Here is a 26,878-nt window from a genome sequence, read left to right on the forward strand (position 1 = left end):
CCAGTGCTGGTCCTGGGGTCAATTAATCCAGCCCATTGGAAGTGGCCCAGTCAGACAGGCTAGGATCTGCCTGTGCCAGGCTCCCTGAAGATGCAATTGCCTGGAGAGGCCCAGCCAAGCCAAGCTCCCCTCCCCATCCCACCCCATTGTCTCCACTCCTCCCTGGCTCCCACTTGGCTGAGACAATCCTAGGCGGCTAAGCTCTGCGAAAACAACAGGTGGTGCCCGCCCAGTTGGTAGGAAGTAGAGACTGCCCAGAGCCAGAGGCTCACTTGGGGCCAGCCAAGGGGCAGAGAGGAGCAGTGGGGTGGGGGGCCAGGCTGAGAGGACCAAGTAGGTAGGGGGGAGGGGTGCCAGCAGGGTCTCAGGGCACAGTGCAAGTGGAGCAGGCCAGGGCCCCTTCTGAGCATAAGCCGGGCTCCACGGAGCCACTGGTGCCATTGTAAACCTGGCACTGCTTGGGGTGTCTCTTGGTGTGTAGGCGCAACTGTGAGGCTGCCTGACAGTTCCCCTCTCTTCTTATATTTGCCTCTGACACCTCATGTGCTGGGCGGGCAGGCGCAGTGCTTCTTTCCCCGCCCTCGCTGCATGAAGGTTTGGAGCCCGTCACCTCCCCCCGTGCAAAAGGCTGGCCGGCCCATTGTCCATTTTTCCTAGGACCGCCTCCCCCACTCTTCGTGCTTCCGCCGGGCTGGTAGCTGTTCCGTGGTGCCGGGTCCGGGTGCAGCGCTGGCGGCGGGCAGGATGGGCTGCGAGCGGCCGGGAGCTATGGGGCTGGGGCTGGGGCTGGGGCTGCTGCTGCTGGCGCTGGCCGGGGCGCGGGCGCAGTACGAGCGCTACAGCTTCAAGAGCTTTCCCCGGGACGAGCTGATGCCGCTGGAGTCCGCCTATCGCTACGGCCTGGACCAGTACAGCAGCGAGAACTGGCCCGAGAGCGTCAGCTACCTGGAGGTGAGCATGCGGCTGCACCGCCTGCTGCGGGACAGCGAGGCCTTCTGCCACCTCAACTGCAGCGCTGCCCGTCTGCCGCCGCGCGGCTCCCCGGCCCGCTTCGCCGGCTTCCCGGAGCTGCGCCTCTTCGCGGACGTGCTGCTGCGGGCGCAGTGTCTCAAGCGCTGCAAGCAGGGGCTGCCCGCCTTCCGCCAGTCCCAGCCCAGCCGCGAGGTGCTCGACGAGTTCCAGAGGCGAGAGCCCTACAAGTTCCTGCAGTACGCCTACTACAAGGTGAGGCCGCTCCCCCAGTGCCCCACTGCCTTACATATCCCCCCCAGTGCCCCACTGCCTTGTCATACACTCAGTGCCCCACTGCCCCCCAGTGTCCTACTGTCTTACCATATCCCCCCCATAGTGCCAACTGCTCTGTCATACACCCAGTGCCCCACTGCCTTACATATCCCCCCCAGTGCCCCACTGCCCTGTCATACACTCAGTGCCCCACTGCCCCCCAGTGTCCTACTGTCTTACCATATCCCCCCATAGTGCCAACTGCTCTGTCATACACCCAGTGCCCCATTGCCTTACATATACCCCCCAGTGTCCCACTGCCCTGTCATACATTCAGTGCCCCACTGCCCCCCAGTGCCCCACTGTCTTACCATATCCCCCCCATAGTGCCAACTGCTCTGTCATACACCCAGTGCCCCACTGCCTTACCATATCCCCCCCAGTGCCCCACTGCCCTGTCATACACTCAGTGCCCCACTGTCCCCCAGTGCCCCACTGCCTTACCATATCCCCCCCAGTGCCCCACTGCCTTACCATATCACCCTCAATGCCCCATTGCCCTGTCATACACCCAGTGCCCCACTGCCTTACCATATCACTCCCAATGCCCCATTGCCCTGTCATACACCCAGTGCCATATTGCCTTACCGTACCCCCATAGTGCCCACTGCCCTGTCATATACCCAGTGCCCCACTGCCTTACCATATCCCCCCAGTGCCCCACTGCCCTGTCATATACCCAGTGCCTCACTGCCTTACCATGCCCACTGCCCTATTATACATCCAGTGCCCCAACCCCCCAGTGTTCCACTACCTTACCATACCCCATAGTGCTCACTGCCCTGCCATGCACCCAGTGCCCCACTGCTTTACCATACCCCATAGTGCCCACTGCCTGCCATACACCCAGTGCCCCACTGCCCCACTGCCTTATCATACCCCATAGTGTCCACTGCCCTGCCATACACCAACTGCCCCACAGTGCCCCTCTGCCCTGTCATACACCCAGTGCCCCTAGTGCCCTGATGCCCTATCATAGACACAGTGCCCCACTGCTCCCCAGTGTAACACTGCCTTACCATGCTCCATAGTGCCCCACTGCCCTGTCATGTACCCAGTGCCCCATTGCCCTAGTATAAAACCAGTGCCCCACTGCCAATCCATACCCCAATGCCTCACACACTTTTTGCCCCCATTACATCCCTGTGCATCCATAGTGCCCACTGCCCTATCATACACCCACCATCCCCATTGCACTTCCATAGCCCCTCCTTGACCCCACACCTGCTGTCCCATGACACTCCAGTGTTCTCTCTGCCCCTCGCTGCCCCATTACACAGTCAGTGTCCTGACATACTTACTGCCCCCTCTGCCCCATCACACATACTATGCTCCCACCTGAGTGCCCATTTCACCCATGGTGCCTCCACTGCCCCCTACCCCTCACAGACCCACTAACCCCCTGACCACTGCCCCATCATATTTTTACAGGACCGGCTCCAGGCACCAACATTCCAAGCTGGTGCTTGGTGCAGCATTCGGCAAGGGGCAGCAGTCCCTGTTGTTTTGGCCCCAAGCAGTGTGCGGAATTGCTGCCACTGGCAGTGGGGGCAGTCCGTGTGCCCTCAGGGTAGCAGGCGCGTTTCCGCGGTGGCGACAATTCGGCGGCAGCTTATATGCTTAGCTGTCCGCGACGGCTTCAGCTAAACATAGAAGCTGCTGCCAAATTGCTGCCGCCACAGAAATCTGCCTGCTGCTCATGGACTGGCCCCCCCCACACCCGCGGCAGCAATTCGGCGCGCTGCTTGGGGCGGCGAAAACCGTGGAGCTGGCCCTGTATTTTTAGTGCTGCTCACCACCTTATCGTACTGCCACAATACACACACCATGCTCGCTGCTGTCATGCACTCACCACCCTATCACTAGTGTGCCCACTGCCTCTACCCTACCCTACTTTGTGCCCATTGCCTCCTCCACCCTGTCATACACCCCAGTGCTTCCTGGCTCTGCACCCCACTATGTCCTCTCTCCCTATACCATAGTCTCATTTTGCATTGTAATGTCTTTTACACCCTCCTCCACGCACACACTCTCTGCTTGCACTCACATTATTCTATTGTTCATTTTATCCTTATACTCAGCCCGCCCTTGCCTTTTCCTACTCTGTACGCTCTGTATTTCAGTGTAATGCTGCACCCCCCCCCCCATATGTTCCCTCTCCCAGGATGTCCAACCAACTCACTGCACACTTCAGTGTGCCCCTGCATGCACACCCCCAAACACCCCTTCTTGTAGTTGGGTTGCTTCCTCCCTATTGCCTGTCCCCCTCACCCAATCACCTTCTTCAAGGTAATAGTGCACCCCCTGCCCATTATCTTCCCTCATATATCCTACTGCTGGCTTCTTGTACACCCCATGCCCAGGATGTGTACCCACTATCCTACCAAGTATGCCCCAACCTTAGCCAACTACCTTTGCCAGGACATTCCATCCTACAGTCTATTGTATTATCTTATTCTTCACTGCCTTCACCCAGGCCATCCCATTCCAATTCGCACTGCCTTCCCAAGGCCAACTGAACTTCAAATAACCTAGTCTACTCTCTCATACATTCCCCCTCCCCCCATTTCAGTTTATCCCACCCCAGTCTCCACAATTCTCTTCTCCCACAGGTTATCCTGCTCCATTTTTCACTGCCTCACCTACATGTTATCTCCCCACTGGCTCCCCTAGGCCATCCCATCCCTTGCCCCCACTCTGTGACTTCCCTGTGCCATCTCACCCCCAGATTCTGTAGCCCACTCCTCCCATATGCTCCCAGTTTATGCCACTATAATATAATACAGCTCTGATCACAACCCCATATTTTCTCAGTCTTCCCGAAAATCATCCCACCTACTTGCTTGAATTACAGCACTCAGCCCTTCTCTCACCAACTGCCTTACTCTTGCTGGAATTCTGCACCACTGCACTATGCAGAATTTGCTCAGAATTCATGTTCCTCACAGAATTTTATTTTTTCATGGAGAATTTTTGATTTCCCTTACCCCCTTGGGCATCCCTGTCCCTGCCGTTCCTCAACCCAAGCTAGGCAGCACAGCAGGCCGAGGGCCCAAGGCAGGGCAAGGGAATGGCTTTCCAAGCTCTCATTCTCTTGGCTGAATACAGCAAGAGCCAGGACGCTGTCATTCTGCCCTGTACTGGGCAAGATGCAGCCATTTCACGTTTCCTATTTCAAGGAAACAGGACAACAATATCAAAAAGAAGAGGAACTTATTTTTCAGAAACATCATCTTCTAATGTTTTATTCAGCAGGGTCACTTGTATTACATGATATGATCTTTTTTTTTTTTGTGGTTTCTGCTTGAAAGCATATTCTTTATCTGATAAAGTGCTTTTTAGGCTTCTGCTGCATGGGAAATTTCTACCATTTACACCAAGATAACACCCTGTGTGCACACTCTTATTCCATTATAAGAGTGGCTTCTTCTAGTATAAGCTAAACCCCTTGTGAAGTAACATAACCTAAACCAGAAATCTTCCCAGTTTTCATGAAATAAACTGGAAAAAAAACAAAACACTTATGCCAGAATAAGGCTACGTCTACACTACAGCATAAAATCAAAATAACTAAAACCGGTTTTATAAAACCAATATTATAAAATCGATTTTATGCGTCCACACTAGGGCACATTAATTCGGTGGTGTGCGTCCATGGTCTGAGGCTAGCGTCGATTTCTGGAGCGGTGCACTGTGGGTAGCTACTGTAAAATGATGAGGCCAATAACTTCGATTTCCGTCCACACTAACCCTAAATCGATATAGTAATATCGATTTTAGCGTTACTCCTCTCGTTGGGGAGGAGTACAGAAATCGATTTTAAGAGCCCTTAAAATCGATTTAAAGTGTGTTGTAGTGTGGACGGCTACAGCGTTAAATCGATTTAACGCTGTTTAAATCGATTTAACTGCGTAGTGTGGACCAGGCCTAAGAGTGTTCACATGGGAATGGGGAGTTATTTTCGACATAACTAGGTTGATTTATATTCACACCTAATACAAACAAACAAAAATTCCCATGTAGATAAGTAACTCTTTATTAGTTATATAAGGTACCAAATATATCTCTTTAAAAATGAATGTGCAGTAACTCTACCCTCAACTCATATTCACTCTCCTAATTCCCAAACCAATATATACCTGACCATACCAGCCCTAATTTATCCTCCCGTCCCCACCACCTGTTCCCTTTACAGAGCATGCGATCTTTACAAAGTACTTATGATCACGGTAGCAAGCATGCCGAATACATAAAATGTTTATGCATAAAGTATTCAGTAAATTACTAGCGAACACATCAATGCCTTAACTCAAGCAACTGCAAAAATATATGAGAGATCATTTGCAGAATATATTATAATTTGCAATTTGATTCAGTCATCAAATTTAAGAGCTTTATGTGGCTTCTGCATTCTAGGTATCGTGCAGCTATAAATCACTGCAGGCCCCACAAACCGTTTCTTGACTGACGGGTTTTGTTAAGGAAGGAATGTTTGTCATTTATTTTCTCGATAACACCACTGTCAGGGGAAACTTTGGATGAAATTTTTCAGATGATTTAGTATTTACTCATGTGAGTGTAGAAGAAAAACTTTGCCACGTCTCAGATCCTGGGAGCAGATATTCTTATTCCTGCATTTGCTCCTTTGAAGGTTCAGGTTTGTCTTTCTCATTTCTGCTGAGTTTACTTTCTTCAATATGTATACAACTTTTTTTTTTCATGTGACACACTGAGATTACAAATAAATCATGGACTAAGCAAAGGAGAAATAAATATCAACCTAACCAGCAAACAGGTTTGAAGAGTAAAGCACAAGACAGGAAACAGAACTGGACAGTTGACGAAAGTACAGCTGCATTTATTCTTGGCCTTTGCTATGTCTGGCCTGATTACACATAGAATATGTGGAGAAGGCCAGTAAATGCAGTTGGCAACATTCCAGCTCCTTGACAGTTATAGCTTCACAGTAGCCAGGCTATACTTAAGGGTGGGATTGGCAATTTTGTGCCCTTTCTCCTCTTGATTTAGCCAGTGGGAATGAAATTTTTCCTTCTATAAGCAAAATGTTGGGGGTTTGTGCATGTTTGTTTCGGGTTTTTTGTTCGTAACTATCTTTGCATAAGCTACTTCAGAGATTGTGAAGAGCACACTGGATTGTGTTGGCCAGAATCTTGGCTTATCATAGCATGGGGAGAAAATGGTTTAGCAGTTCCAGAAATGTAAGATGGTTCCCTTCCCCTCCCCTCCTTTGCCCCCTCCCCCTCCAGCTAAGTTGGCATGTAAATAGTTCTGGGTACCAAATGCATACTTTACTAAATATCTCTAATGTGGCTCAAAGGGACAATGACAGTTTGAAATCAGGTCAATTAAATAAATGACCAGGTAGCGTATTGGCCTATCTGTCCACTACCCAATTGTTGTGGTTTTATAACAGCAATTTCCCAGGTGTTTTTATATGTATATTTGTCCCCTGTTGCTGTGTGAATGAGTACATAAACAGCAGAGGAAGCTAGCAGATTGAGCCCAATTCATAGAATCATAGAATATTAGGGTTGGAAGGGACCTCAGGAGGTCATCTAGTCCAACCCCCTGCTCAAAGCAGGACCAATCCCCAAATTTTTACCCCAGTTCCCCAAATGGCCCCCTCAAGGATTGAACTTCATCAGCCATTTATGCACAAAAGTGGTGCAGGATTGGGAAAAGGAAACTGTACATTTTGTGCATTGACCATTGTATGAATTGGGAGGAAAAAAATTAAAAATTGCTGGTCTCTTTGATTTATAATAATCATAGCTGCTATTTGTAACAATAGGTGGTAAACATTAAGACAAAATGAACAGTTCAGAACTGTGTTGGTAGCATTAAAACTAACCAGAATCATGTCAGTTTTACTCTGCTGATGCTTGGGAATGCTTTTGAGTAGCAGAACAGACCCACTGGAGCTGTGACCTCACTAATTGCCCTCCTTTCCCACCACTATCTTTTGTTCTCTGCATAGTGGGTGTCTGACAAAATTCTTCATGTCCAAAATGTAGCACATTACAGCAGTTTTTTTTAGATTGTAAAGCCCTTAGCTCTCAGACAGTGTGTTGTTTTTTTTCTGGGTCTTGTACAGTAGACTGTGGAGCAGGTTATCAGTGGGTTAAGAAATAAAAAGTAAGACACCAGAGCAAATGTAATACAGTACTTGAATTACAAAATGACATCCAGAACTCTAACCATCTGCAGTACGTGGCTTTTAGGCAGTCAAACAGTAGAGTGATTTATTGTAATTGATCAGTATGGTATGTCCTAGTGCCTTGTAACACTTAGAGTGTGAATTCATGGTAAATACACTTTTTTTTTCCCTGCAGTTTACGCCAGGAATCAGTCACTTTTTTAATTTAATAGCGTAACTCCACACCACATAGTTTTGTTGAAAAAGAACATTGGGGAGGATTCCTCTTCAGACCTGCAAAGAAAATGTTTAATGTGTGTTTTATTCTCATTATTTCAGAGTTGAATTCAGTTCTCTTTCTTTAAATAAATAAATCTTTTCGTTCGATATTCACCACTAAATCTACCCTCTGGTTCTCATAGCCAGACAATTATGTGAACTTGCTGTAGTGAAAAGCCTCCAGAGGTCATTCATTGATTCTATAAAGTGGAAATAAATGTGTACAATGAGATGGAAGGAAAGTTTGCTGGCAAAAATCAGATAATGGAAAAGATGTTTTTTTAAGTTAAATGTTTTCTCCCTCTTTAGGCTAATAACTTTCCAAAAGCCATTGCAGCAGCTCATACGTTTCTGCTGAAGCACCCAAATGACGAGATGATGCAGAGGAATATGGCTTATTACAAGAGCATGCCTGATGCCGAGGAGTATATTAAAGACTTGGAGACAAAACCATATGAGGTAAGTTCTCTACCTGCAGTCTGCTCTCCTTGAATACCTCCATTGACTTTCTCTCTCAATGTATTAGATTCAAGGTTCTCATTCTTCTTATAATCTTGCTCTGAACTCTATCCTTATTTTCCATCCCATTCCCTCTCATCTTCCCATTCACCTGTTTGCTACTTTCTGTTTCTCACATCCTGTTACATTACCCTTTGTGCCTGGGGAAGTCTCCTTTTTTTCCATCTGCCAACAATCTTCTTTCTCCTCTGTCAAATCCCTTCTTATAATTCATCTCAAGCTCACTCTCTTGTACCCTCGCCTCATTACAGTAAATGTAGCTACAACACTAGCACACCGATTGAAAGCTTACTCCTTTGACCTGGAACTTTATGCCTGTAGGTATGTCATCCAGCTAGTTTATAGTAAACCATGAAGTCAAAGCAGCCTTTATATAATAGTGTCCAAGCTGAGGACCAGATCCTGTTATGATGTAACCGCCATTTAATTTTGTGCATGCGAGTAGTGAACTCAACAGGACTAGGCAAGTATGCAAAGTTATTATAAGTGCAGGATCAGGGCCTAAAACAACTAGGAAATACATCTACGCTGCAAAGAAAACCCACAGCACCGAGTCTCAGAGCCCAGGTCAATTGATTTGGGCATGGGTTGCGAGGCTAAAAACGTCAGTGTAGATGGTCCCGCTGGGGCTGGAGCTTGGGGCTCCAAGGCCCTCCCCACCCCTGCCAGATTTCAGAGTCCAAGTTCCTGCCCAAGTAGGAACTCCATACTGATGTTTTTAGCCCTGAAGCCTGAGCCCTGCAAGTAGGAGTCAGTTGACCTGGGCTCTGGAACACAGTGATGCAGGTTTTTCTTTGCAGTGTAGACATCTCTTAGAACTCTCATTAGGTCATTTGGACCTTGTTGAAAAAATATATTTTTATAATTTGATTGTGGCTCAGGGTCACACTGAAATCTCACTTCCACAGACTTATCTATCAGCTTTCTGAAATAGGATCATGTCCCCTACTCTCTAGTAAATACCTTGAAATCTCTCTTGATTATCTATATTTACTTACTTATTCCCATGTGTTACTTGAATAAATGAGGTTGTATTAAGATTGAGAAATAAATGGCATTCATTGTATTTGAATCCCCGTAATTAAACATTTTATTTTTATTCACTGGAGCCCATAGAGCCACTAGTTTTTCCACAGATTTAAAAACTGCTGCTTCTCACTTCTGCTTGTTTTTCAGACTCTCTTTGTCAGGGCTGTGAGGGCATACAATGGGGATAACTGGAGGACCTCCATCTCCGATATGGAGCTGGCACTTCCTGATTTCTTCAAAGCCTATGATGACTGCCTTGCAGCCTGTGAAGGTTCCCGGGAGATCAAAGATTTTAAAGATTTTTATCTTTCAATAGCAGGTTGGTGTTCGGCAGCACCTTAGCTCTAGGACAGGGGTGGGCAAACTTTTTGGCCCAAGGGCCACATCTGGGAATAGAAATTGTATAGCAAGCCATGAATACTCACAAAATTGGAGTTGGGATGCGGGAGGGGGTGAGGGCTCTAGCTAGGGCCAGAAGTGAGGTGCAGACTCTGGGGTGGGGCCAAAAATAAGGAGTTCAGGATGCGGGAGGGGGCTCCAGGCTGGGGTGTGGGCTCTGGGGTGGGATTGGGGATGAGGAGTTTGGAGTGCAGGAGAGTGCTCCGGGCTGGGATCAAGGGATTTGGAGGGCGGGAGGGGACCAGGGCTAGGGCAGGGAGTTGGGGCATGGGAGGAGGCTCAGAGTTGCAGCCTCTGGGCTACTCTTACCTCAAGCGGCTCCCGAAAGCAGTGGCATGTCCCTCCTCCAGCTCCTACACAAAGGCGTGGCCAGGTGGCCCTGCACGCTGCCCCATCCACAGACATCTCCCTGAAGCTCCCCTTGTCTGTGGTTCCCAGCCAATGGGAGCTTTGGGGGCAGCACTTGGGGCAGGGGCAGCATGTGGAATGAAGCCCCCTGGCTGCTCCTACATGTAGAAGCCAGAGGGGAGCCATGCCGCTGCTCCTAAGAGCCATGTGGAGCACCCCGACCCTGCTCCCCAGTTGGTGCACTGGAGCGTGGCAAGCCCCAGACCTCGCTCCCCAGCAGGAGCTGGCTGGCAAGATCTGGCCCGCGGGCCAAAGTTTGTCCACCCCTGCTCTAGGACAAGGAGTCTTGAATATGTACTTTAGTTTCTAAATGAGTGGTGTTGGTGTGTGCTTTTCATGCTTCTCATTCTGCATGGTGACCTGCATGATGCCTCATCAATGCCAGATTGGGACCTATGTTAAAGAAGAGTTATAGTTGGCCTTATCAATAGCTATCTTGTCCTTGGAAAACATAGGTACTATAGGAAAGCCATAATGGAGGGTGTTCATATAGAGAAGACTTTTAAAGTGAAATGTGTTGGTGTTTCTAAATATCTGAGTAGCCTTCTAGGAAATGGTAAGAATTTCTCCGTCTCATTAGCAGTATTAATCCAGACCCATTTCTCACCAGTAACTTTATTTGCTATTGAGCTTCTGTCACACTATCTGGTATGGCTTACAATTCAGAGTGCCATTCTCAGGTCAGACTGTCAGGAAAGAGGGCAGACACCCCAAACTGGTGATATATTCTATAATTAGATTTTACCAAGCCAGTAACAAATGTGCACTCATGGATAACTATATTAGTTTTACCATGGAGTCACAGACAGCCCCCTTACCACCCAGGCAAACTAGACTTTGTGTTGAAATAACCTACAGTGAGGTGATTCTATTTCCAACCTCAGCGGGTTGGTTACTTACCGCAGGTCAATGGATACTCAGGATTTCACACCAAAGACAATACCGACAGCCAGTTTCTTTAGTAAACTAACTAAAGATTTATTAGCTATGGAAAAGAAATTAGAGTTATTGAGAGGTTAAAGCAGATAAAATACATCAATAGGTGAATCCAAGTTTGCAAGTTCAAAGTGATAGCAGAGATGTAGTGATCTGCTAATTTTCTATATGTTTCTCAGGGTTACTCAAAATAACTTTGGGTATCTCTCTCTAGTCACTCAGTATTTCACCCTATCAGAATCCATCAGTCCAGAGAAACAATATCATTCCCTCAAACCACTATTTATAGATCCTCTTCACAGAAGACCATCTGAACAGTGTCTTCACCCAAGTGGGTTTTGATGAGTAGCAATTGCATGTTGAGTCTGTGAATTTCCATTATTCAAAGCAAGGGTCACTGTGTTCAAGTCAGCATTCTATTTCCTGGCATTCACAAGTAATTTAGTTAGGCTATGTCTATACTACAGACCTGACAGCAGCACAGCTGTACCGAAAGCTATGCCACTATAAGGTCTCCCGTGTAGCTGCTCTTTAATTAAACCCCAATGAGCGGCATTAGCTATGTTGTCAGGAGAGCCTCTCCTGCTAACATTAGCCCTGTCCACACCAGCACTTTTGTCAGTGAAATTTATGTTGGTCGGGGGTGTGTGTATTTTTCCCACCCCTGATTGACAAAAGTTTTAAGTGTAGACAAAGCCATACCGTGATATAATAGTGCAGTTGCCTGCCATTACATTATAATAGGGATAGATAAGTGAAACAATTCAAGTGTCTATCGTTCATTAACATTCATGAAGTTCTAATACCTGAATATACACACAATTTAATCTGGGGTTATTTAACTATAGGGACATACATAATGTAATGCATCAACCGGTTTATAGGTAAGTGAAGACAATGCCATTAACATTCCCTTTCAACTCAGGTAACACAAGTGAATTGGCCTTTGGCTCTGATTTGAGCTGGCAACCTGCTAGACAGCATCACAGTCTTAACATTTGACCTGGCAAATTTCTCCTCTCCAGTCTGTATTGTGAATATCTGTTGCATGCTCTGCAGTAGAGATATGCACCGTTGTTTGAGGCGGAATTTAAAAAAATTGAGATGCCTGCATCGCAAAGGATACAATTAGAAAAGCCACAGTTTTTGTGTTATCAAAATGGCATGTGTAAGTTTCCCTTGCTCCTCGGTAACAATGACAATAAATACCATCCCCAGAGCTATGTGAACCTCAGTAAAGGGGTTGCAGAGAGGCTTCTTTTCAAAGGTAGGTGTCTTGGTAACACAGCACTAGAAATGCAGCAGAATTTCTAAATTGCCAAAAAGATGGTTAGCTTGACCTTGTATCCTGAAATGTCTCAGCACCACCAGTCAAGGTAACTTTTTTTAAATTGAATTATAATTGACTGCAAGTATGGGGAGATGGGTTCCTAATTTTATGAGTAACACTTTTATATTTGGGGATCCTGAATTATGGATAATACTTGTATACAGATATCAGTCCCGGAAACACTTTTGCTGATTGCCTCATGTCATTTAGATAAGACATAACACCAAATTGCTAACTGCTGCGTTCAGAGATTCCATATCTTTTGTGAAAGAAGGAGTGATAAGCCCTGATGTTCTAATCAATTTCTGATGTGGGTAATTACAGTCTGCCTTCCCATGTTCACCCTGCATTTTCAATGGATACAGTAGTCTTCACTTCTGGAAGGAAAGGGGGCTTAGTAGATAGAGAAAAGGAACAGAGGGGCTGAGTTCTTGATCTTTTATTGTCTCTGTTGATGACTCAGTGCATTACCTGTCAGTTCCATTTTGTTGACAAAGGAACTGAAGCGCCAATATCTGCTTTCCCTGGGTGTTGAGTGATAAAGAGTTATTAATGTTCAGGACTTTGAGATCTTTTAAAAGGCCTGTAAGAAGTATATCTCAAAATTATTTATTACTTCTGGTTCTAGCCTGTTTTGAGCTGTTCGGTGGTTTGTAAATGAGTTTGTGAACTTGAATTTAGGATCTTATAGGATGAAAGACATTCTATGAATAAGTTGTCATATTTGCATCTATTTTATTGAGACCAAATACCGGAGAAAGGCAATTAAATAAGACTGCAAAGGTATCAACTACTTAAAAAAAATCTCTGTTAAGGTCACAGGTAGAAATACAGCAGTACTCCATTTAAATCATTTAATAGATAGAAATATCACTGTATATAAAGTGTGTCAACACAGGCTGCCTTTAGGTGTCTGTAAAACATAACATAGCTATTTACTGTGACTGAAACTTTTGGTCAGAAGTCACTGGGGCCTGATTTCCAGAAGTGCTGATCATTAACACTTCTTATTGACTTCAGCTGGAATTGTGAGGGCTAAGGATCTGTGAACATCAGGACCTTGGTGCCTAGGACCCAGGGGAACACTGTGGGGACATAGTGTATAGAGGAGCTGGCTGCAGGAATACTTCTGAAACAGCTAACTGTGTTCTATCCAGTTCTATCTCTGTTTTCCTTTAGATCACTACATTGAAGTCCTTGAATGCAAGCTGCAGTGTGAAATCAACCTGACGCCGGTCATAGGAGGCTTTGTTGTGGAGAAGTTTGTGGCAACCATGTACCATTACTTACAGTTTGCCTATTATAAATGTAAGTAGTGTGTTTGTTGTTTTTTAAATAAGCTTGGGATGGTGCTGGCAAGCCTACTTCAGTGCCCTTCACCTCTAGTGACAATGATTTAGAATATTTTATTTGTAGCATCTTGAAATTGCAATTAATCTATTTTGGACCTAAAAGTCTGAGACATTTAGTCTCCTTTCTCCCTGGACATGTGTAAGTGCTGTTGATATCTATGGGAGACAAACATATGTGAGGAGAGGTGAATAGCCCCCTATGAAAGTGATACAGGAAAAAAGCATTTTATGGCATGATCCTGCCAAGTGCTGAGCTCCCCTCAACTGCCACTGGACTGACAGAAGTTGTAGGAGGTGCTTGGCTGTTAATGGTCTCTAATCAGGTTTCTATTAGAGCAATGAAGTCTTGCATCTTAGACAATTACAGAATAAGCGTGATTTTATTTGTCACATTCTGCTGCATTTCTTTGTCTCCTGTTGGTACAATCTACTGGTCCTTCTCAGCACTTGTCTCCACTGGGGACTTCTGCATCAATCTATTTTAGATACTTATATGGCTCCCATTACTGTAGTGTGTAAGCACCTCACAATCATTAATGTATTTATTCTCAATGCTCCTGTGAGGTGGGGAAATAGTGTTATCCTTATTTTACCGATGAGGAACTGAGTCACAGAGACACCAAGCAATTTTCCCGAGATAATCTAGGCAGTGTATGGGGAAGCAGAAGTTGAACTTCAGTCTCCTGAGTAATCAAGCCATTGTTCCAACCACTTAACTATCCTTTCTTTCCTTTCTCCCTATTGTAGACATGTTTATCTGATGTACAATGGCTGGAATTGGTGCATTCTGGGTTAAACTGCATCAGTGCAGGCTATTTTTTACACAGGTGCAGCATATGTACACTAGGCATTTGCCTTGGTACAGCTAGATTATTGTAGTTATACAGGTGCAAAAACCTCAGTGCAGACAAACCTTCAGTCCCAAACTAGCTTACACATCCTTTTTAGATAGAGAAATGTGCGGTTTTACCAAGACAAGAGAGCTTTTTTGTTATATAAGGACATCCAACTATTTCAGCTAGGAAGAAGAGAAATTATGACCTAGAGGCAGTGCATCAAATATAATGCAAACCATTGAAAATTAATTTTACAAGTAGTATTTTTTCCATCACAAAGGACTGCAAACTGTTTCATGCGTTTCTTTTCATAGTAGGACCTCATTCATCTGACTAAAACTGGGGACATGCATAAAGAGGGAACCTATTATTGCAACTCTCTCAGGAATGATAGTTCTTATGAAGGGGTTTGGGCAAATGAGGTATTCATAGGGTGTACTTGGTATGGGAACCGCTGATATGGCTGTAATTGTGTATGAAAGCTTCCTTGCACACTTTTTATGATGGATATTTTTTCATTTGTCTTTGGCTGGCTCTTTGAATACCCCTCGATTATTAAAGTGCAGTTGTACTCTTAAAAGTGACTTTGTAAACATTGTCCCTGCTTTCTCAGCAGATCTGCTCCTTGCATGTATTCAGAATCACATCTACTGACTGCAGTGACTAGAAGAATTTTCCCTGCTTTTTCCCCACACTTTTTAAACTTCTGAGACAATACAGCTGAGATGGAGCTAGGTTCTGTTCCTTGTTCAGAAAATAATTGTTTACTAATTTCCAATCAATTACACCTTTGCAGCCCTCTGAAGGGAGGTGTAACAAAAGCCCTAATTTGACCAACTGAACTTTTATTGCTGTGGATATGTGAAAAGGGGTAGAAGGGTTGACTTACTGTGCACCCACTCATGGCTGGACATGGCACAGCAGACACCTCCGCTAGCGCTTATTGCCGACAGCTACTCTGGCCTTTTAGTAGTCTGCCTCTTCCTGTGATAGCCCTCCAGCCAGGTTATGCTTTAGTTCCACTATTTCCAGAATAACAAAGTCCAATGGAAAAAGTCCAGCATCTTTGCAAAAGGGCTTTGCCCCCAATGGGCCCCTGTAGTCCTCACCACCCTTCTCTTGGGATTGTCAGGGGCCTCTCATTACCCTCCCCAGAAGCTGGTAGAGGAACCCAGGCCTTCCCACTACACTGAGTTTCATTTCAGGGACCCTGTAACCAAGGTCTGCTCTATCAGATTCCTTGCTGCTGCCTCATTGGACTTCTTCCTGCCATAGCTGGTCAGCAGGCTTCTCCAGGTTTACCCTTCTCTCAGGGCCAGGACTCTTTTTCTCCCACCCCATAATCCCCCAACAAAATTCCCAAGCTAAGAGTACCAACTTAAACCTACTTCTGCCCTCTTCAGGTGTGACTTTCCATCCTCCTTTGCTCCTCAGTGGGACACCTTGCAGGGCTCTCTGTGAAAGTCCAGATCCTGCCTTATTATCAGGCCTCTTCACCAGAGCTTGTGCCAGCCCAATGGCTGCTCTGTATCTTTCCTGACCTCTTGCTAGACTTTGCTACTCAGGAGAGGATGTGCTGGGCCAACTCTTCCGTTGATCTTCATCTGTGACCTTGCTGATCTCTCCATTCTCTAACACCAAGAAAAAGATGACAGTCTCCTTCTAACATGTGCTTCCTCTCTTTATAGTCAACGTGACCACCCCTGCCCCAGCTGATCTTCATCTTTAATTAAACCAGGCCCATCCTCAGGTGCAACCAGGTAGTATACTTGGCTTCTCAGGCCCATATTAATCCATTCCTTATCTGTATGGGGGTACACACCCCATGACAAAATGAAAGAGTCTGGCTTGACTTTCTAAGACCACATTGAGGTTGAAGGGCTGGCAGTTAGAAGGAACACATTTGATAAGAAGATTACTGAGAATTTTGCAGTCTCTTTTTAGGTATAGATCTGCATTTTAAGAGCCAAATTTTGCCTTTGGATGCATGCCTAGCTCCTGCTGACTTCTATCAGAGGGTAAAATTCAGGCTTGAGTTGGGGTCTTTTCTGCCTCTTGTGTGTGCCATTTTATTATCCACCTCCCTGTTTGCTTTTCCCTCACCCTCTTAACTCAGTTTTACCATAAAAAATGCTACAGAATAGGGGAAGATAATCAAACTGGGCCAATACTGCCCTGGTTGTTGGAATGCAGGGAAGAGTTTTTGGTTATGGTTTTTTGGGGTTTTTTGTTTGTTTGTTTTATGTGTCCATGGTAGACTTTTGATATAAGATTATCTCTTGCATTTTTATGGTGAGAGAATTTCAGGTCTTCAAACAATCTCCACAGTTAAGAAGTGGGCTCTTTGGAGCATGCCTTGCATATTGTCATCTCGTGAAATAACCTCTTAGTGGTACACATCATTCATCCTGTTACTTGAGCTAGGTTGTAGCCAGGTAATGTTCTGTCCAAGCTTTTCAGAGTAGGCCAGGATGGGGATTTTTTTGTTTTTGTTTTTTAAGTATGTCCTTTCTGGGGAGTTATTTATTTTTATACAGTTAGGAGGGAAGAATTTAGGAGGAATACTGCGCCTGTCGTCACCTGAATTTCCTGAGTTTGGATAATAAAGGGAAATGTGGGTTGTTGCTCATTTACCTTCTCTGCAGGCTTATGTTTGTTTTATTAATTCAGTGAATGACATGAAGAATGCAGCCCCTTGTGTTGCTAGCTACATGCTCTTTGACCAGAAAGATGAAGTGATGAAACAGAACATGGTCTATTATCAGTACCATAAAGACAAATGGGGACTCACAGAGAAGGATTTCCAGCCCAGACCAGTAAGTTGAGTGGGTAAATTGCTTGCAAGATATCTCCTAATATTACCCCCAAATCCAACAGAGTGGAAGTTATGTCAGAGAAGGATTGTTTAGAGGTTTTTGTGTAGAACACAATTCACTTACTAGAATCAGAGAGTTGTGAAAAATATCTGTATATTGTGTTGTCCTACATGTGTAGGAAAGGGATTTTATAATTCTTCCCTCTATGCTGGAGCATGCCGATGCACACATTAATTCACTGAGATATCAAACATGCCTGTTTACCACCTGTGAGGGCTGCCTAACCAGTCACTGAAGTCTGGAAATCTCCAGATCTGAGTGGCGCCACAATAGCATTGGGACTCTTGTTGGTCACTTCCTGCTTGTCAACAGATCACTCCCAGGTCATGAAAGCTGCCTTGTTTTCTTCTAAGTTCTGTAAGCAATGGACTGTAGCTATGTTTAATAACCATATTTACACCATTTTCCACAAATGATTTCAGAATATATTTGGTTGCTGTGGACAGAAACAACCACATTAAAAAGGTTTTTGAGAAAGCAGTTATATAGCCAGGGTGGCTGGAATATACATATGCTGTATTACACTTAGCCATCTAACCTAGAATGCCTTCTGAAAAACCTTTTAATGTGACTTTCTTCTAAACAGGCCGGCCAAGCCATGTTATAAATCAGTTTAGCCAGGAACCAAGATAAAGTGCGGCTATACTTTGAAAAGTGACTCTGTAAAAATGGTATAATGGGGCTCTTACTCAGCTTGACTTCCAGATTCAATGTTTCCAGTTCACAAGTTAAAAAAAAACACGTTTTTTTTTAACTGCGTTCTTCCTCGTTCCTTCTTGCCAGTATTATGGTTCTGCAGGCAAAATAATGTCACTAGTGACACGTGCACAACCCCATCAGCTTCACTGGGTTTGCACATGTGTAACTGACTGGAATTCAGTTAACATTTCTGTTGATGATGCATGATCCAGAATAGAATCTGGCTTACACTCACTTAGGGTCTGTCTTCTTTGCACAGTTAATTTGGGTTAGCCTAGCTGGAGTGAGAACAGCCACACTGTGAAACAACACTCAAGGGGCTATGTCCACACTGGCACCACACTCATTCATGTGTGGCACTTAGACGTGTATGTGCATGTCATATGATTCTTATTACTGCAATAACCTGAACCGCTCTGTGAATTGGAGGAAAATTTGTCTGTCCTTTCTGGGCACGTATTGGAGAATTGTGGGAAGGCACTGGAGGACAAGTGGCATTCAAATGACAGTAGCCTGTATCCACAATGTAGAGTGATCATGTTAGCAGCTGACAAGTTGTGTTCACTTGAACGTTGAGCCTGTATCCCCTCTCAGGTCAACAAACTCAAGTTAAAAGCACGACCACTCAAGTTTAAGGCTTTTGTGTGTGCATGAGTTGGAGCAACGCACGAGTTATTCTTTGACTTAATTTTGTAGTTAAGACAAGCCCTGAACTGTGCTGGCTTTGCAGGGCTAACAGGAGCAAAATGCAGTAAAATCTCATTGTCAGTAGGTAGGAGTCTGAGCTCAAACAGGGAACGGATCTGGTGAGTGAGAAGGTGCCATTTTTATGTAGTCCCCTTTCAAAGTAGAAGTGAACTTCAACATTGGTCTTCTACATGGCTGCAAGATCCATAGGGAGTGACTTATGTAATGGCCATAAATGTAACGTTTCTAAGAAACTAGCCACCTGCAAATGCATTCGGGATGTGGAATGCAGAGAAAGAAGCGCAGACACCCATGCTCTGACACTGTAGGATTCATTGCAGAGGTGGGCAAACTATGGCCTGTGGGCCACATCCGGCCCGGAAGACCCTCCTGCCCGGCCCCTGAGCTCCTGTCCCGGGAGGCTTGCTCCCGGCCCCTCCTCTGCTGTTCCTCCTCCCCTTCAGCTTCAGCTCGCCCCGCCGCTGGCGCAACACTCTGGGCAGTGGGGCTGCAAGCTCCTGGGGCAGCGCAGCTGAAGAGCCCAGCCTGACCCGGTGCTCTGTGCTGCACGGTGGCATGGATGTCTCCAGCCGGGCACCTGTCCTGGCACTCTGGGCAGCGCGGCTCTAGCGCCGCCAGCCACCGGTGCTCCAGGCAGTGCAGTAAGGGGGAGGTTAGTGGAGAGGTTGGATAGAGGGCAAGGGAGTTCGGGGTTGTGGTCAGGGTGTAGGGGTGTGGATAGCGGTCGGGGCAGGCAGTCAGCGGTGGGGAACGGGGGGTTGAATGGGGGCAGGGGTCCCGAGAGGGCAGTCAAGGGGGGGAGTGTTGGATGGGGCAGTGAGGGACAGTCGGGGGTGGATGGTCGGGAGACAGGGAGAAGGAGTGGTTGGATGAGGCAGGGATCTGGGGAGGCAGTCAAGAATGATAAGAGGGCTTGGATGGGGTGATGGAGGGGCAATCAGGGGTGGGCGTTCTGGGGGCAGTCGGGGAAAGGGAACGGAGAGTGGATGGGGCAGGGGTCCGTGGAGGAGCTCCAAGGGGCAGGGGCCCTGGGGTGGGGGGAGGCATCAGGGGGCGAGAAGCAGGAGGGGATCGGGGGTGGGGGCCAGGCCATGCCTGGCTGTTTGGGGAGGCACAGCTTCCCCTAACCAGCCCTCCATACAATTTCCAAAACCCGATGCTGCCCTCAGGCCAAAAAGTTTGCCCGCTCCTGATTCATTGACTACTTTCAGGAGCTCAAAGCCTGCAGCACCTGTATGTTTATGTACTATTTTAAATGCACACAACTACATTGTGCTTATCCTTTGATCCTCCAAAAATTATTAAAAATTGCTTGTTGTTTGAGTTGCTCAGCAGAAAATCCCATAGGTGACCTGCTTTGCATTCCCTTAGTAGTTACCAGGGCTGCCCAGAGGATTCAGGAGGCCTGGGGAAAAGCAATTTCACGGGCCCCTTCCATAAAAAAAAAAGTTGCAATACTATAGAATATTATATTCTTGTGGGGGCCCCTGTGGGACCCAGTGCCTGGAGCAAATTGCCCCACTTGCCCCCCCCCCCCGGGCGGCCCTGGTAGTTATAGAGGGTTAATTTGGCCAGGGGCTGCATTTTGACCGTATGCTATGCTTTGGACACCATTGTGAAGGAGAAAGGACTCCTCTTTCTCTTGTTACTCTCCCCAAAAGAGTTATATGGGACAAACATTGCAGATGGTGGTAATATCACCAAACATAGCAACTGTTTACTATAAGATAGATTGTGATGTTCAGCCACCACTCTGGGTAGAGAGCAATGCATAGGTGCAGGAACTAGGGGTGCGGCAGGTGTTGCAGCACCCCCAGGTTTCACTGTGAAAAGTTTGCTGGTGCTGTCAGAACAAAGCTAGTATTATTTCATGATTCTTGAGAATCCCGGAGCTGTGCTGCACCCGTGTGGTATGAGCAGGAATTGGGCTTTTTCACATTGCTTTTGAACACACATGGTTTGCAGCTTCATTAGCTGGCTTTCAGCACGCCCACTATAAAAAGAGTTCCAGAGCCACTGTCAGCAAGCGTCTCTCTCCATGGCTGGCCAACTCCATAGAATGGTGTGGAAGGAGGCCTGGGCTCCGTCAAGCACACTGACCACTCACTTTGTGCCTCTTCATGAACACCAGGCCGGGTATGGTCGGACCCTATAGCTGCTTACTTTGGGATCTTGTTCATTTAGTCTCAAACTGGCTAATTTTTAAGACATCAAAAAGATTCAAAAGGATGACACAATTTGAAGGATTCACAGAACGTATTAGATATTTGTTCATTCATTACTTCCATCTTCCTTTTGCAAACATGGGGCAATCTTGAAATTAACCCAGAATAGTGCTGAGTTTGGAACTGGCTTTGCTAGAATAGTTACAGGTGGTATCTGATGCCTTGGGAGAAATTCAAAAATATGTTCACAATGTCTTATTGGCCTAAAAAATAATCTAAAAATTTTGTTATTGTTCTGACAGGAAGCAGTTCGATATTATAACATAACCACACTTCAGACGGAAATGTATGAATTTGCAAAGCGGCATATAATGGATGATGATGAGGTGAGTTTTTGAGAGCTGAGGGTATAGTAATATATACCACTAGTGACACTAAAATAAATGTGATATGTGAAGTATTTATAGCGTATCATGGATATAATCCTGTGGCATGTATAGAATATGACAAAATACTCTTTTGTAAAGAAAATAATTATCCAGGTTATCATAGTGTTCTTTGATAAGTGAAAATAGAAAAAGACCCAGAAAACCTAGTGTATATATGTGCCTTTGGGACAGTATATATGGGACAGTAGCACCGTTTACACAAATGTAGAAGTTATATGTGTTCAACAAACAAAAATGACTTTATAAGATCTTCTGCTCTGCAAAACAGGAGCACCAGGGAGCACAAAAGTGGTACTTGTATATCTAAACTTGAAATTTTCTTAGTCTTTTTTTAATCTACTTAAAACTAGATTTAAAAATTATTCCAACTTTTGTCTAGAAATAACCACTTTTTAAAATTTAACTCTTCTTCAGCAGATAGTCCTGTTATCTATGCTAATTCTTATTACACCTTATTACATCTTATTAAATTTTGGTCTTCAAGTCTTATTTCTTAATTGCTTAAAATTCATGAACAAAGGATACATAATTGACTACTGTGAGGTATGAAATTATTTATGTATTTTCATCAGTGCAGGAAAAATGGTTAAATTGCTAAGAGACTGATTTTTTTTCTTCCCCGCAGCTGGAATTAAAGTATAAATCATGTATTTAAAGAAAATACCTTTCAGACAGAAAGGGTTTGTTTGTTTGTTTTAATTTTCTGTTAAAGTTAGGGAACGGCCCACTGGTGGCATCAAAATAATGCAGTGTATAAAATATTTGGCCTAGGACTAGGTTGAAATCTATCGTATAACTAGGATAAATATTCCTTGCAATGACCACTGTTAGGGTGTTCCCTAGTTAGAACTGAAAATGGAGGGAAGGTATACCATTTTATAATATGAAATTGTTACCTTGTGATTTTGACTGTGTGACACAAAGGAAAGGATACATATTTTACATCTTAGAAGCAATGCCACCTATATGAATGACCTAAAAACCTGTACTAGAAGTAAAGCTCCATTCCAAGTTTAGACTCTAGAAAAGTTGAAAAGATACCCCACCTCACCCTGCCCCAGAAGGTGTCTATTGTGATTTAACTCTGTGATGTGTTCTTGATAAGGCTCCCTATAGGCAAGGCCAGCTCTAGCCATTTTGCCTCCCCAAGCACAGCGGCACGCCGCGGGGGGCGTTCTGCCGCTTGCTGGTCCCGCAGCTCCAGTGGATCTCCCGTAGACATGTCTGTGGAAGGTCCACTGGTCCCGCGGCTCCGGTGGACCTCCTGCAGGCGTGCCTGCAGCTGCTCCACCGGAGCCGCCTGCCACCCTCCCGGCAAGTGGCAGAGTGCCCCCAGCGGCATGCCGCCCCAAGCGCGCCTTGGCATTCTGGGACCTGGAGCGGGCCCTGCCTATAGGATTAAGTTTAGGTGAGGTTTAGAGATCTTGCTTGTTTAATACTTTTTGAAATAATGTATTTTTCCTGTATCCATAGAGTATTTTTGGTTTTCTCAGAGATTGCAAACATTTGGGCACTTTTTAAGTTCCCCAGTTGACTTGTAAAATATTAGCCCATAAAGTTTAATGTTAGACATAAGAATACATTTCTTTTGTAATTTTTCTCACTTTGCATCTGCTGTTATAACTGAAAGGAAGGGTAATGAAGGAGGTGGGGAAGCTTTCCACCATGATGACCTTCAACATGTGATTTTAGAACAGAGATTATGGAGACAAACTATAGCCCTGGGCACAGAACATGGAATAAATGGGAGTGAATAGTTGTTGACTGTTGTTCCTTTAATTCATTCAGTAATATAATCATTACATTTTCCCCTAAAACTTCATGCTTTAAAAGGGCCAATTTCACAAAGCTGGATTAAACAATTATGAGGTAAATCAGCTGGGAGGAAGAATATGAGCAGAAAAATGTGTGAGATAATTGGAAATTGATTAAGTGCACTATTTACTAGATGCTCAGATAGCCTCCATAAAGGAAGAAGGCCGTATTAGAAAACCAGCCTTGTTTAGAGAAGAAGTGAAGGCAGCTATTTAAAAAAAAAAATAAAAGAAAGGGGAAGTTGATAGTAATGAATGTAAATCAAGCTAGGAATTGTAGAAAATTCATAATGGATGCAAAAGGACACAAGGAGAAATCTATGGCCAGCAGAGTAAAAGACAATAAGGAGGAGTTTTTAAAGTATATCAGGAACAAAAAGAATCTCCATAGTAGTATTGGCGATTGCTAGATGGAAATGGTAGAATTATCAATAATAATGCAGAAAAGGCAAAAGTATTCAATAAATATTTGTTTTCTGTTTGGGGAGAAAAGTAGGTGATGCAGTCAGTCCATTCAGGAAGATGTTGAACAGCAACCAATAAACTTAGACATTTTTAAATCAGCAAGTCCATATAACTTGCATGCACAGGTTTTTAATTAGCTAACTGAGGAGCTTGCTGGTTCATTAATTTTTAATATGTCTTGGACATTGGGGAAGTTCCAGAAGACTGGGAAAATGCTAATATTGTGCCAGTAGTTAAAAAGGATAGACCCTGGTAATTATAGGTGTGTAAGTCTGACACTGATCCTGGGCAGGATAATGGAGCAGCTAATATGGGAATCGATTAATTAAGAATTAAAGAAAAGTAGTATAATTAATGCCCGTCAATGTGCGTTTATGGAAAATGCATCTTGTCAAAGTAATCTGAAATCTGAGATTGCAAGTTTGGTTGATAAAGGCAAGTGTTGATTTAATGTACTTAGACTTCTGTAAGACATTTGACTTTGTATTGCACAACATTTTGATTAAAAAACTAGAACAATATAAAATTAATGTGGCACACAGTAAATGGATTAAAAGCTGGTTGATAGTTTTCAAAATGTAATTATAAATAGGGAATCCTCATCAAGCAGGTGCATTTCTAGTGGGGTCCAGTAGGGATCAGCCCTACACTATTTAACGTTTTTATCAATGTCCAGAAGAAAACATAATCGCTGATAAAGTTTGTCATGTGACCCGAAAATTGGGGGAGTAGTAAATAACATAGAGGACAGGTCACTGATTGAGAGGGATATGGATCTCTTGAGAAGCTGGCAGAAGCAACTGGTGTTTTGATATCAGTAAATGTAAATGTATACATTTGGGAACAAAGAATGTAGGTCATATTACAGGATGGGGGACTCCTGGGAAGCCGGACTCTGAAAAAGATTTCAGGGTCATGGTGGATAATCAGCTGAACATGTGACACTATGGCCAAAGGGCTAGTGTGACCTCAGGAAGCATAAACAGGGGAATCTCAAGTAGGAGTAGGTAGGTTATTTTATCCCTCTGTATTTGGCACGATGTTCAGTTCTGGTGCCCACAGTTCAAGAGGGACATTGATAAATTGGAGAGGTTTCAGAGAAGACCCAGGAGAATGATTGAAGAATTATAGAAGATGCCTTATAGTGATAGACTTGAGGAGCTCAATCTATTTATCTTAAAGAAAAAGTTAAGGGGTGACTTGATCACAGATTCTATGTACCAACATGGGGAACGATAGTCAATAATGGGCTTTTCAGTTTTGGAGAGAAAGATATAACGTGAGCCAGTGGCTGGAAGTTGAACTAGACAAATTCAGACTGGAAATAACGGATACATTTTTAACAGTAATGTAATTAACCATTGGAACAACTTATCAAGGGTCATAGTGGATTCTTCATCACTGGCAATTTTTAAATCAAGATTGGATGTTTTTCTAAAAGATTTGCTCTAGGAACTTACTTTGGGGATGTTCTATTGCCTGTGCTATACTAGATGATCAGAATGGTCCTTTCTGGCCCTGGCACCTATGAATCCAAAACCAGCGAATGACCTTTTTCTGGTTGCGTTTGGGTTCTGCAGAAGGTGGTCAGGTCAATCTTTGTTGGCAGGTACAATAGGATCTTAGTTTAAACTCTGAGCGGGCATTACATTTTGGGTAAAAACCAGCACTATCAAGGGCCATGTGATCTCTACAGATCACTTAAAAAAAAATCTTCCCCCGTTATCCCCAAATAAATAAATACATCCTCATTGTACAATATGGGGCATCACTCCCCTCCTTCCATGGTTCACCAAGAAACTCTGCAGTTTTTTTCCTTACAGATCTTGAGGAACTTACAGGAGACCATGGCCATCCACATGGAGTCCATGTGCTTTTGCATTGGTTCTGGCCTTTACTGGTTTACCCCTTATGTTCCTGGCTACCAGGAGCTCTCCCTGGCGACTGCTACTTCTGAGGTCCCCTGAAGGGATCATATGGAAAAGATAAAACAGCATTTCTGCTTGTCAGGGGGAGGGTTATGTTTTCTCCTAAGCCCTCCAGTCACCAGTTCTCCCCCTACACAGATTCTGGGTACAGAGGCTACCTTTGCAAGGTCTAAAGGAAGAGAGATGGTGCAGTACAGGTGACTGAACCCACCTTCCATGCCAGGAGGAGTTGATTTGCATGTGGGGAGTCCCCACTGTGCACAGGTCTCTGGGAGGATCCATGCCAAAGAGTTTGTTTGCAAACAGTCTGTTTTTAAAGAAACGGTCTGGTTGGGACAGATTCAAGGCCTGTGGTGCTCTGTGTCTTGCCCACCTGATTAAGGATGGCTGGGATGGGAGTGAGGAAGTCCTAACAAAGACAACTTGGAAACAAGAAGGCTGGGAAAATTCAAAAACTTCACCCAGATTTGACAGGACAGTTTATTCTATACAAATATTGTAAAGTAGAAGACAACATTAAATAGGGATGTGTTACAGGGAAATATATTAAAAATTGAGCCGGGGGAGAGAACCTTCCTTTTGCTCTTGTCCATCTGTTTCAACTGCAAGTGTCTTATGACATGGACCATATCTCTGTGAAGTGTACTGGACCAAGCTTGCTGTCTTTATAGTGAGCTATAAGCCACCAACCCTAAACTGTAACCTCAGAAGAAAACCACTTCATCTGTCCTTGAGTGGGTGATTCCCAGCCAAAAGGATTAATAGGGTGTAGGTCTCTTCCTAGACGGTCGGTGCTCTTTCTCTCAAATCATTTAGCTCTTTATTTAGATTCCACAGTGCTCTCCTGTCCAAAACAAAAAGCATATTTTTTTAAATCCTAGTAGTAAAGCAAGTGCGAACATGTTTCATTCAACAATATAGTGCAATAGTTAGAGGCCTGAATATGCACTAATAATTTTTGCATATGTCACTACAAGAAATACTGCCTCATTCTTGTTACCTTTATAATGCTTTTCCACAAGGAAATTAAAACCTCTGTTTCAAATATTTTATGTACGTGGAGTGACAGAAAATATTAACACCAACTTGCTACAAAGTACTTTCTTTTCTTTAAAAAAGATTACTTATGTATCCTTATTGAGTTTTCCACAATACAGATACAAATACATTATGCAGTGTTGTCATTCCTGAACAGAGATTCCTAAAGAGCAATGCTGGCACTTGAAATACTGTGTATCTTGATTT

General features: G+C 44.5%; 1 protein-coding gene across 2 annotated transcripts in view; it reads left to right on the forward strand.

The window, feature by feature from the left end:
- Positions 1-598: 598 nt before the first annotated feature.
- CRTAP (cartilage associated protein) overlaps positions 599-26,878 on the forward strand; it is a 39,215-nt gene continuing 12,935 nt past the window's right edge. For both annotated transcript variants that reach the window (XR_007772335.1, XM_050938035.1), the window contains exons 1-6: positions 599-1,224; positions 8,030-8,179; positions 9,416-9,587; positions 13,521-13,649; positions 17,200-17,345; positions 21,280-21,363. Coding sequence is in view for 1 of the 2 variants with exons in the window: in XM_050938035.1 (XP_050793992.1) it covers positions 745-1,224; positions 8,030-8,179; positions 9,416-9,587; positions 13,521-13,649; positions 17,200-17,345; positions 21,280-21,363 (1,161 nt within the window). In the remaining variant the exon portion in view is untranslated. The remainder of the gene's footprint in view (positions 1,225-8,029; positions 8,180-9,415; positions 9,588-13,520; positions 13,650-17,199; positions 17,346-21,279; positions 21,364-26,878) is intronic.

This window comes from Gopherus flavomarginatus, chromosome 2 (assembly GCF_025201925.1).
Source record: "Gopherus flavomarginatus isolate rGopFla2 chromosome 2, rGopFla2.mat.asm, whole genome shotgun sequence".
In the NCBI taxonomy this organism is placed as follows: Eukaryota; Metazoa; Chordata; order Testudines; family Testudinidae; genus Gopherus; species Gopherus flavomarginatus.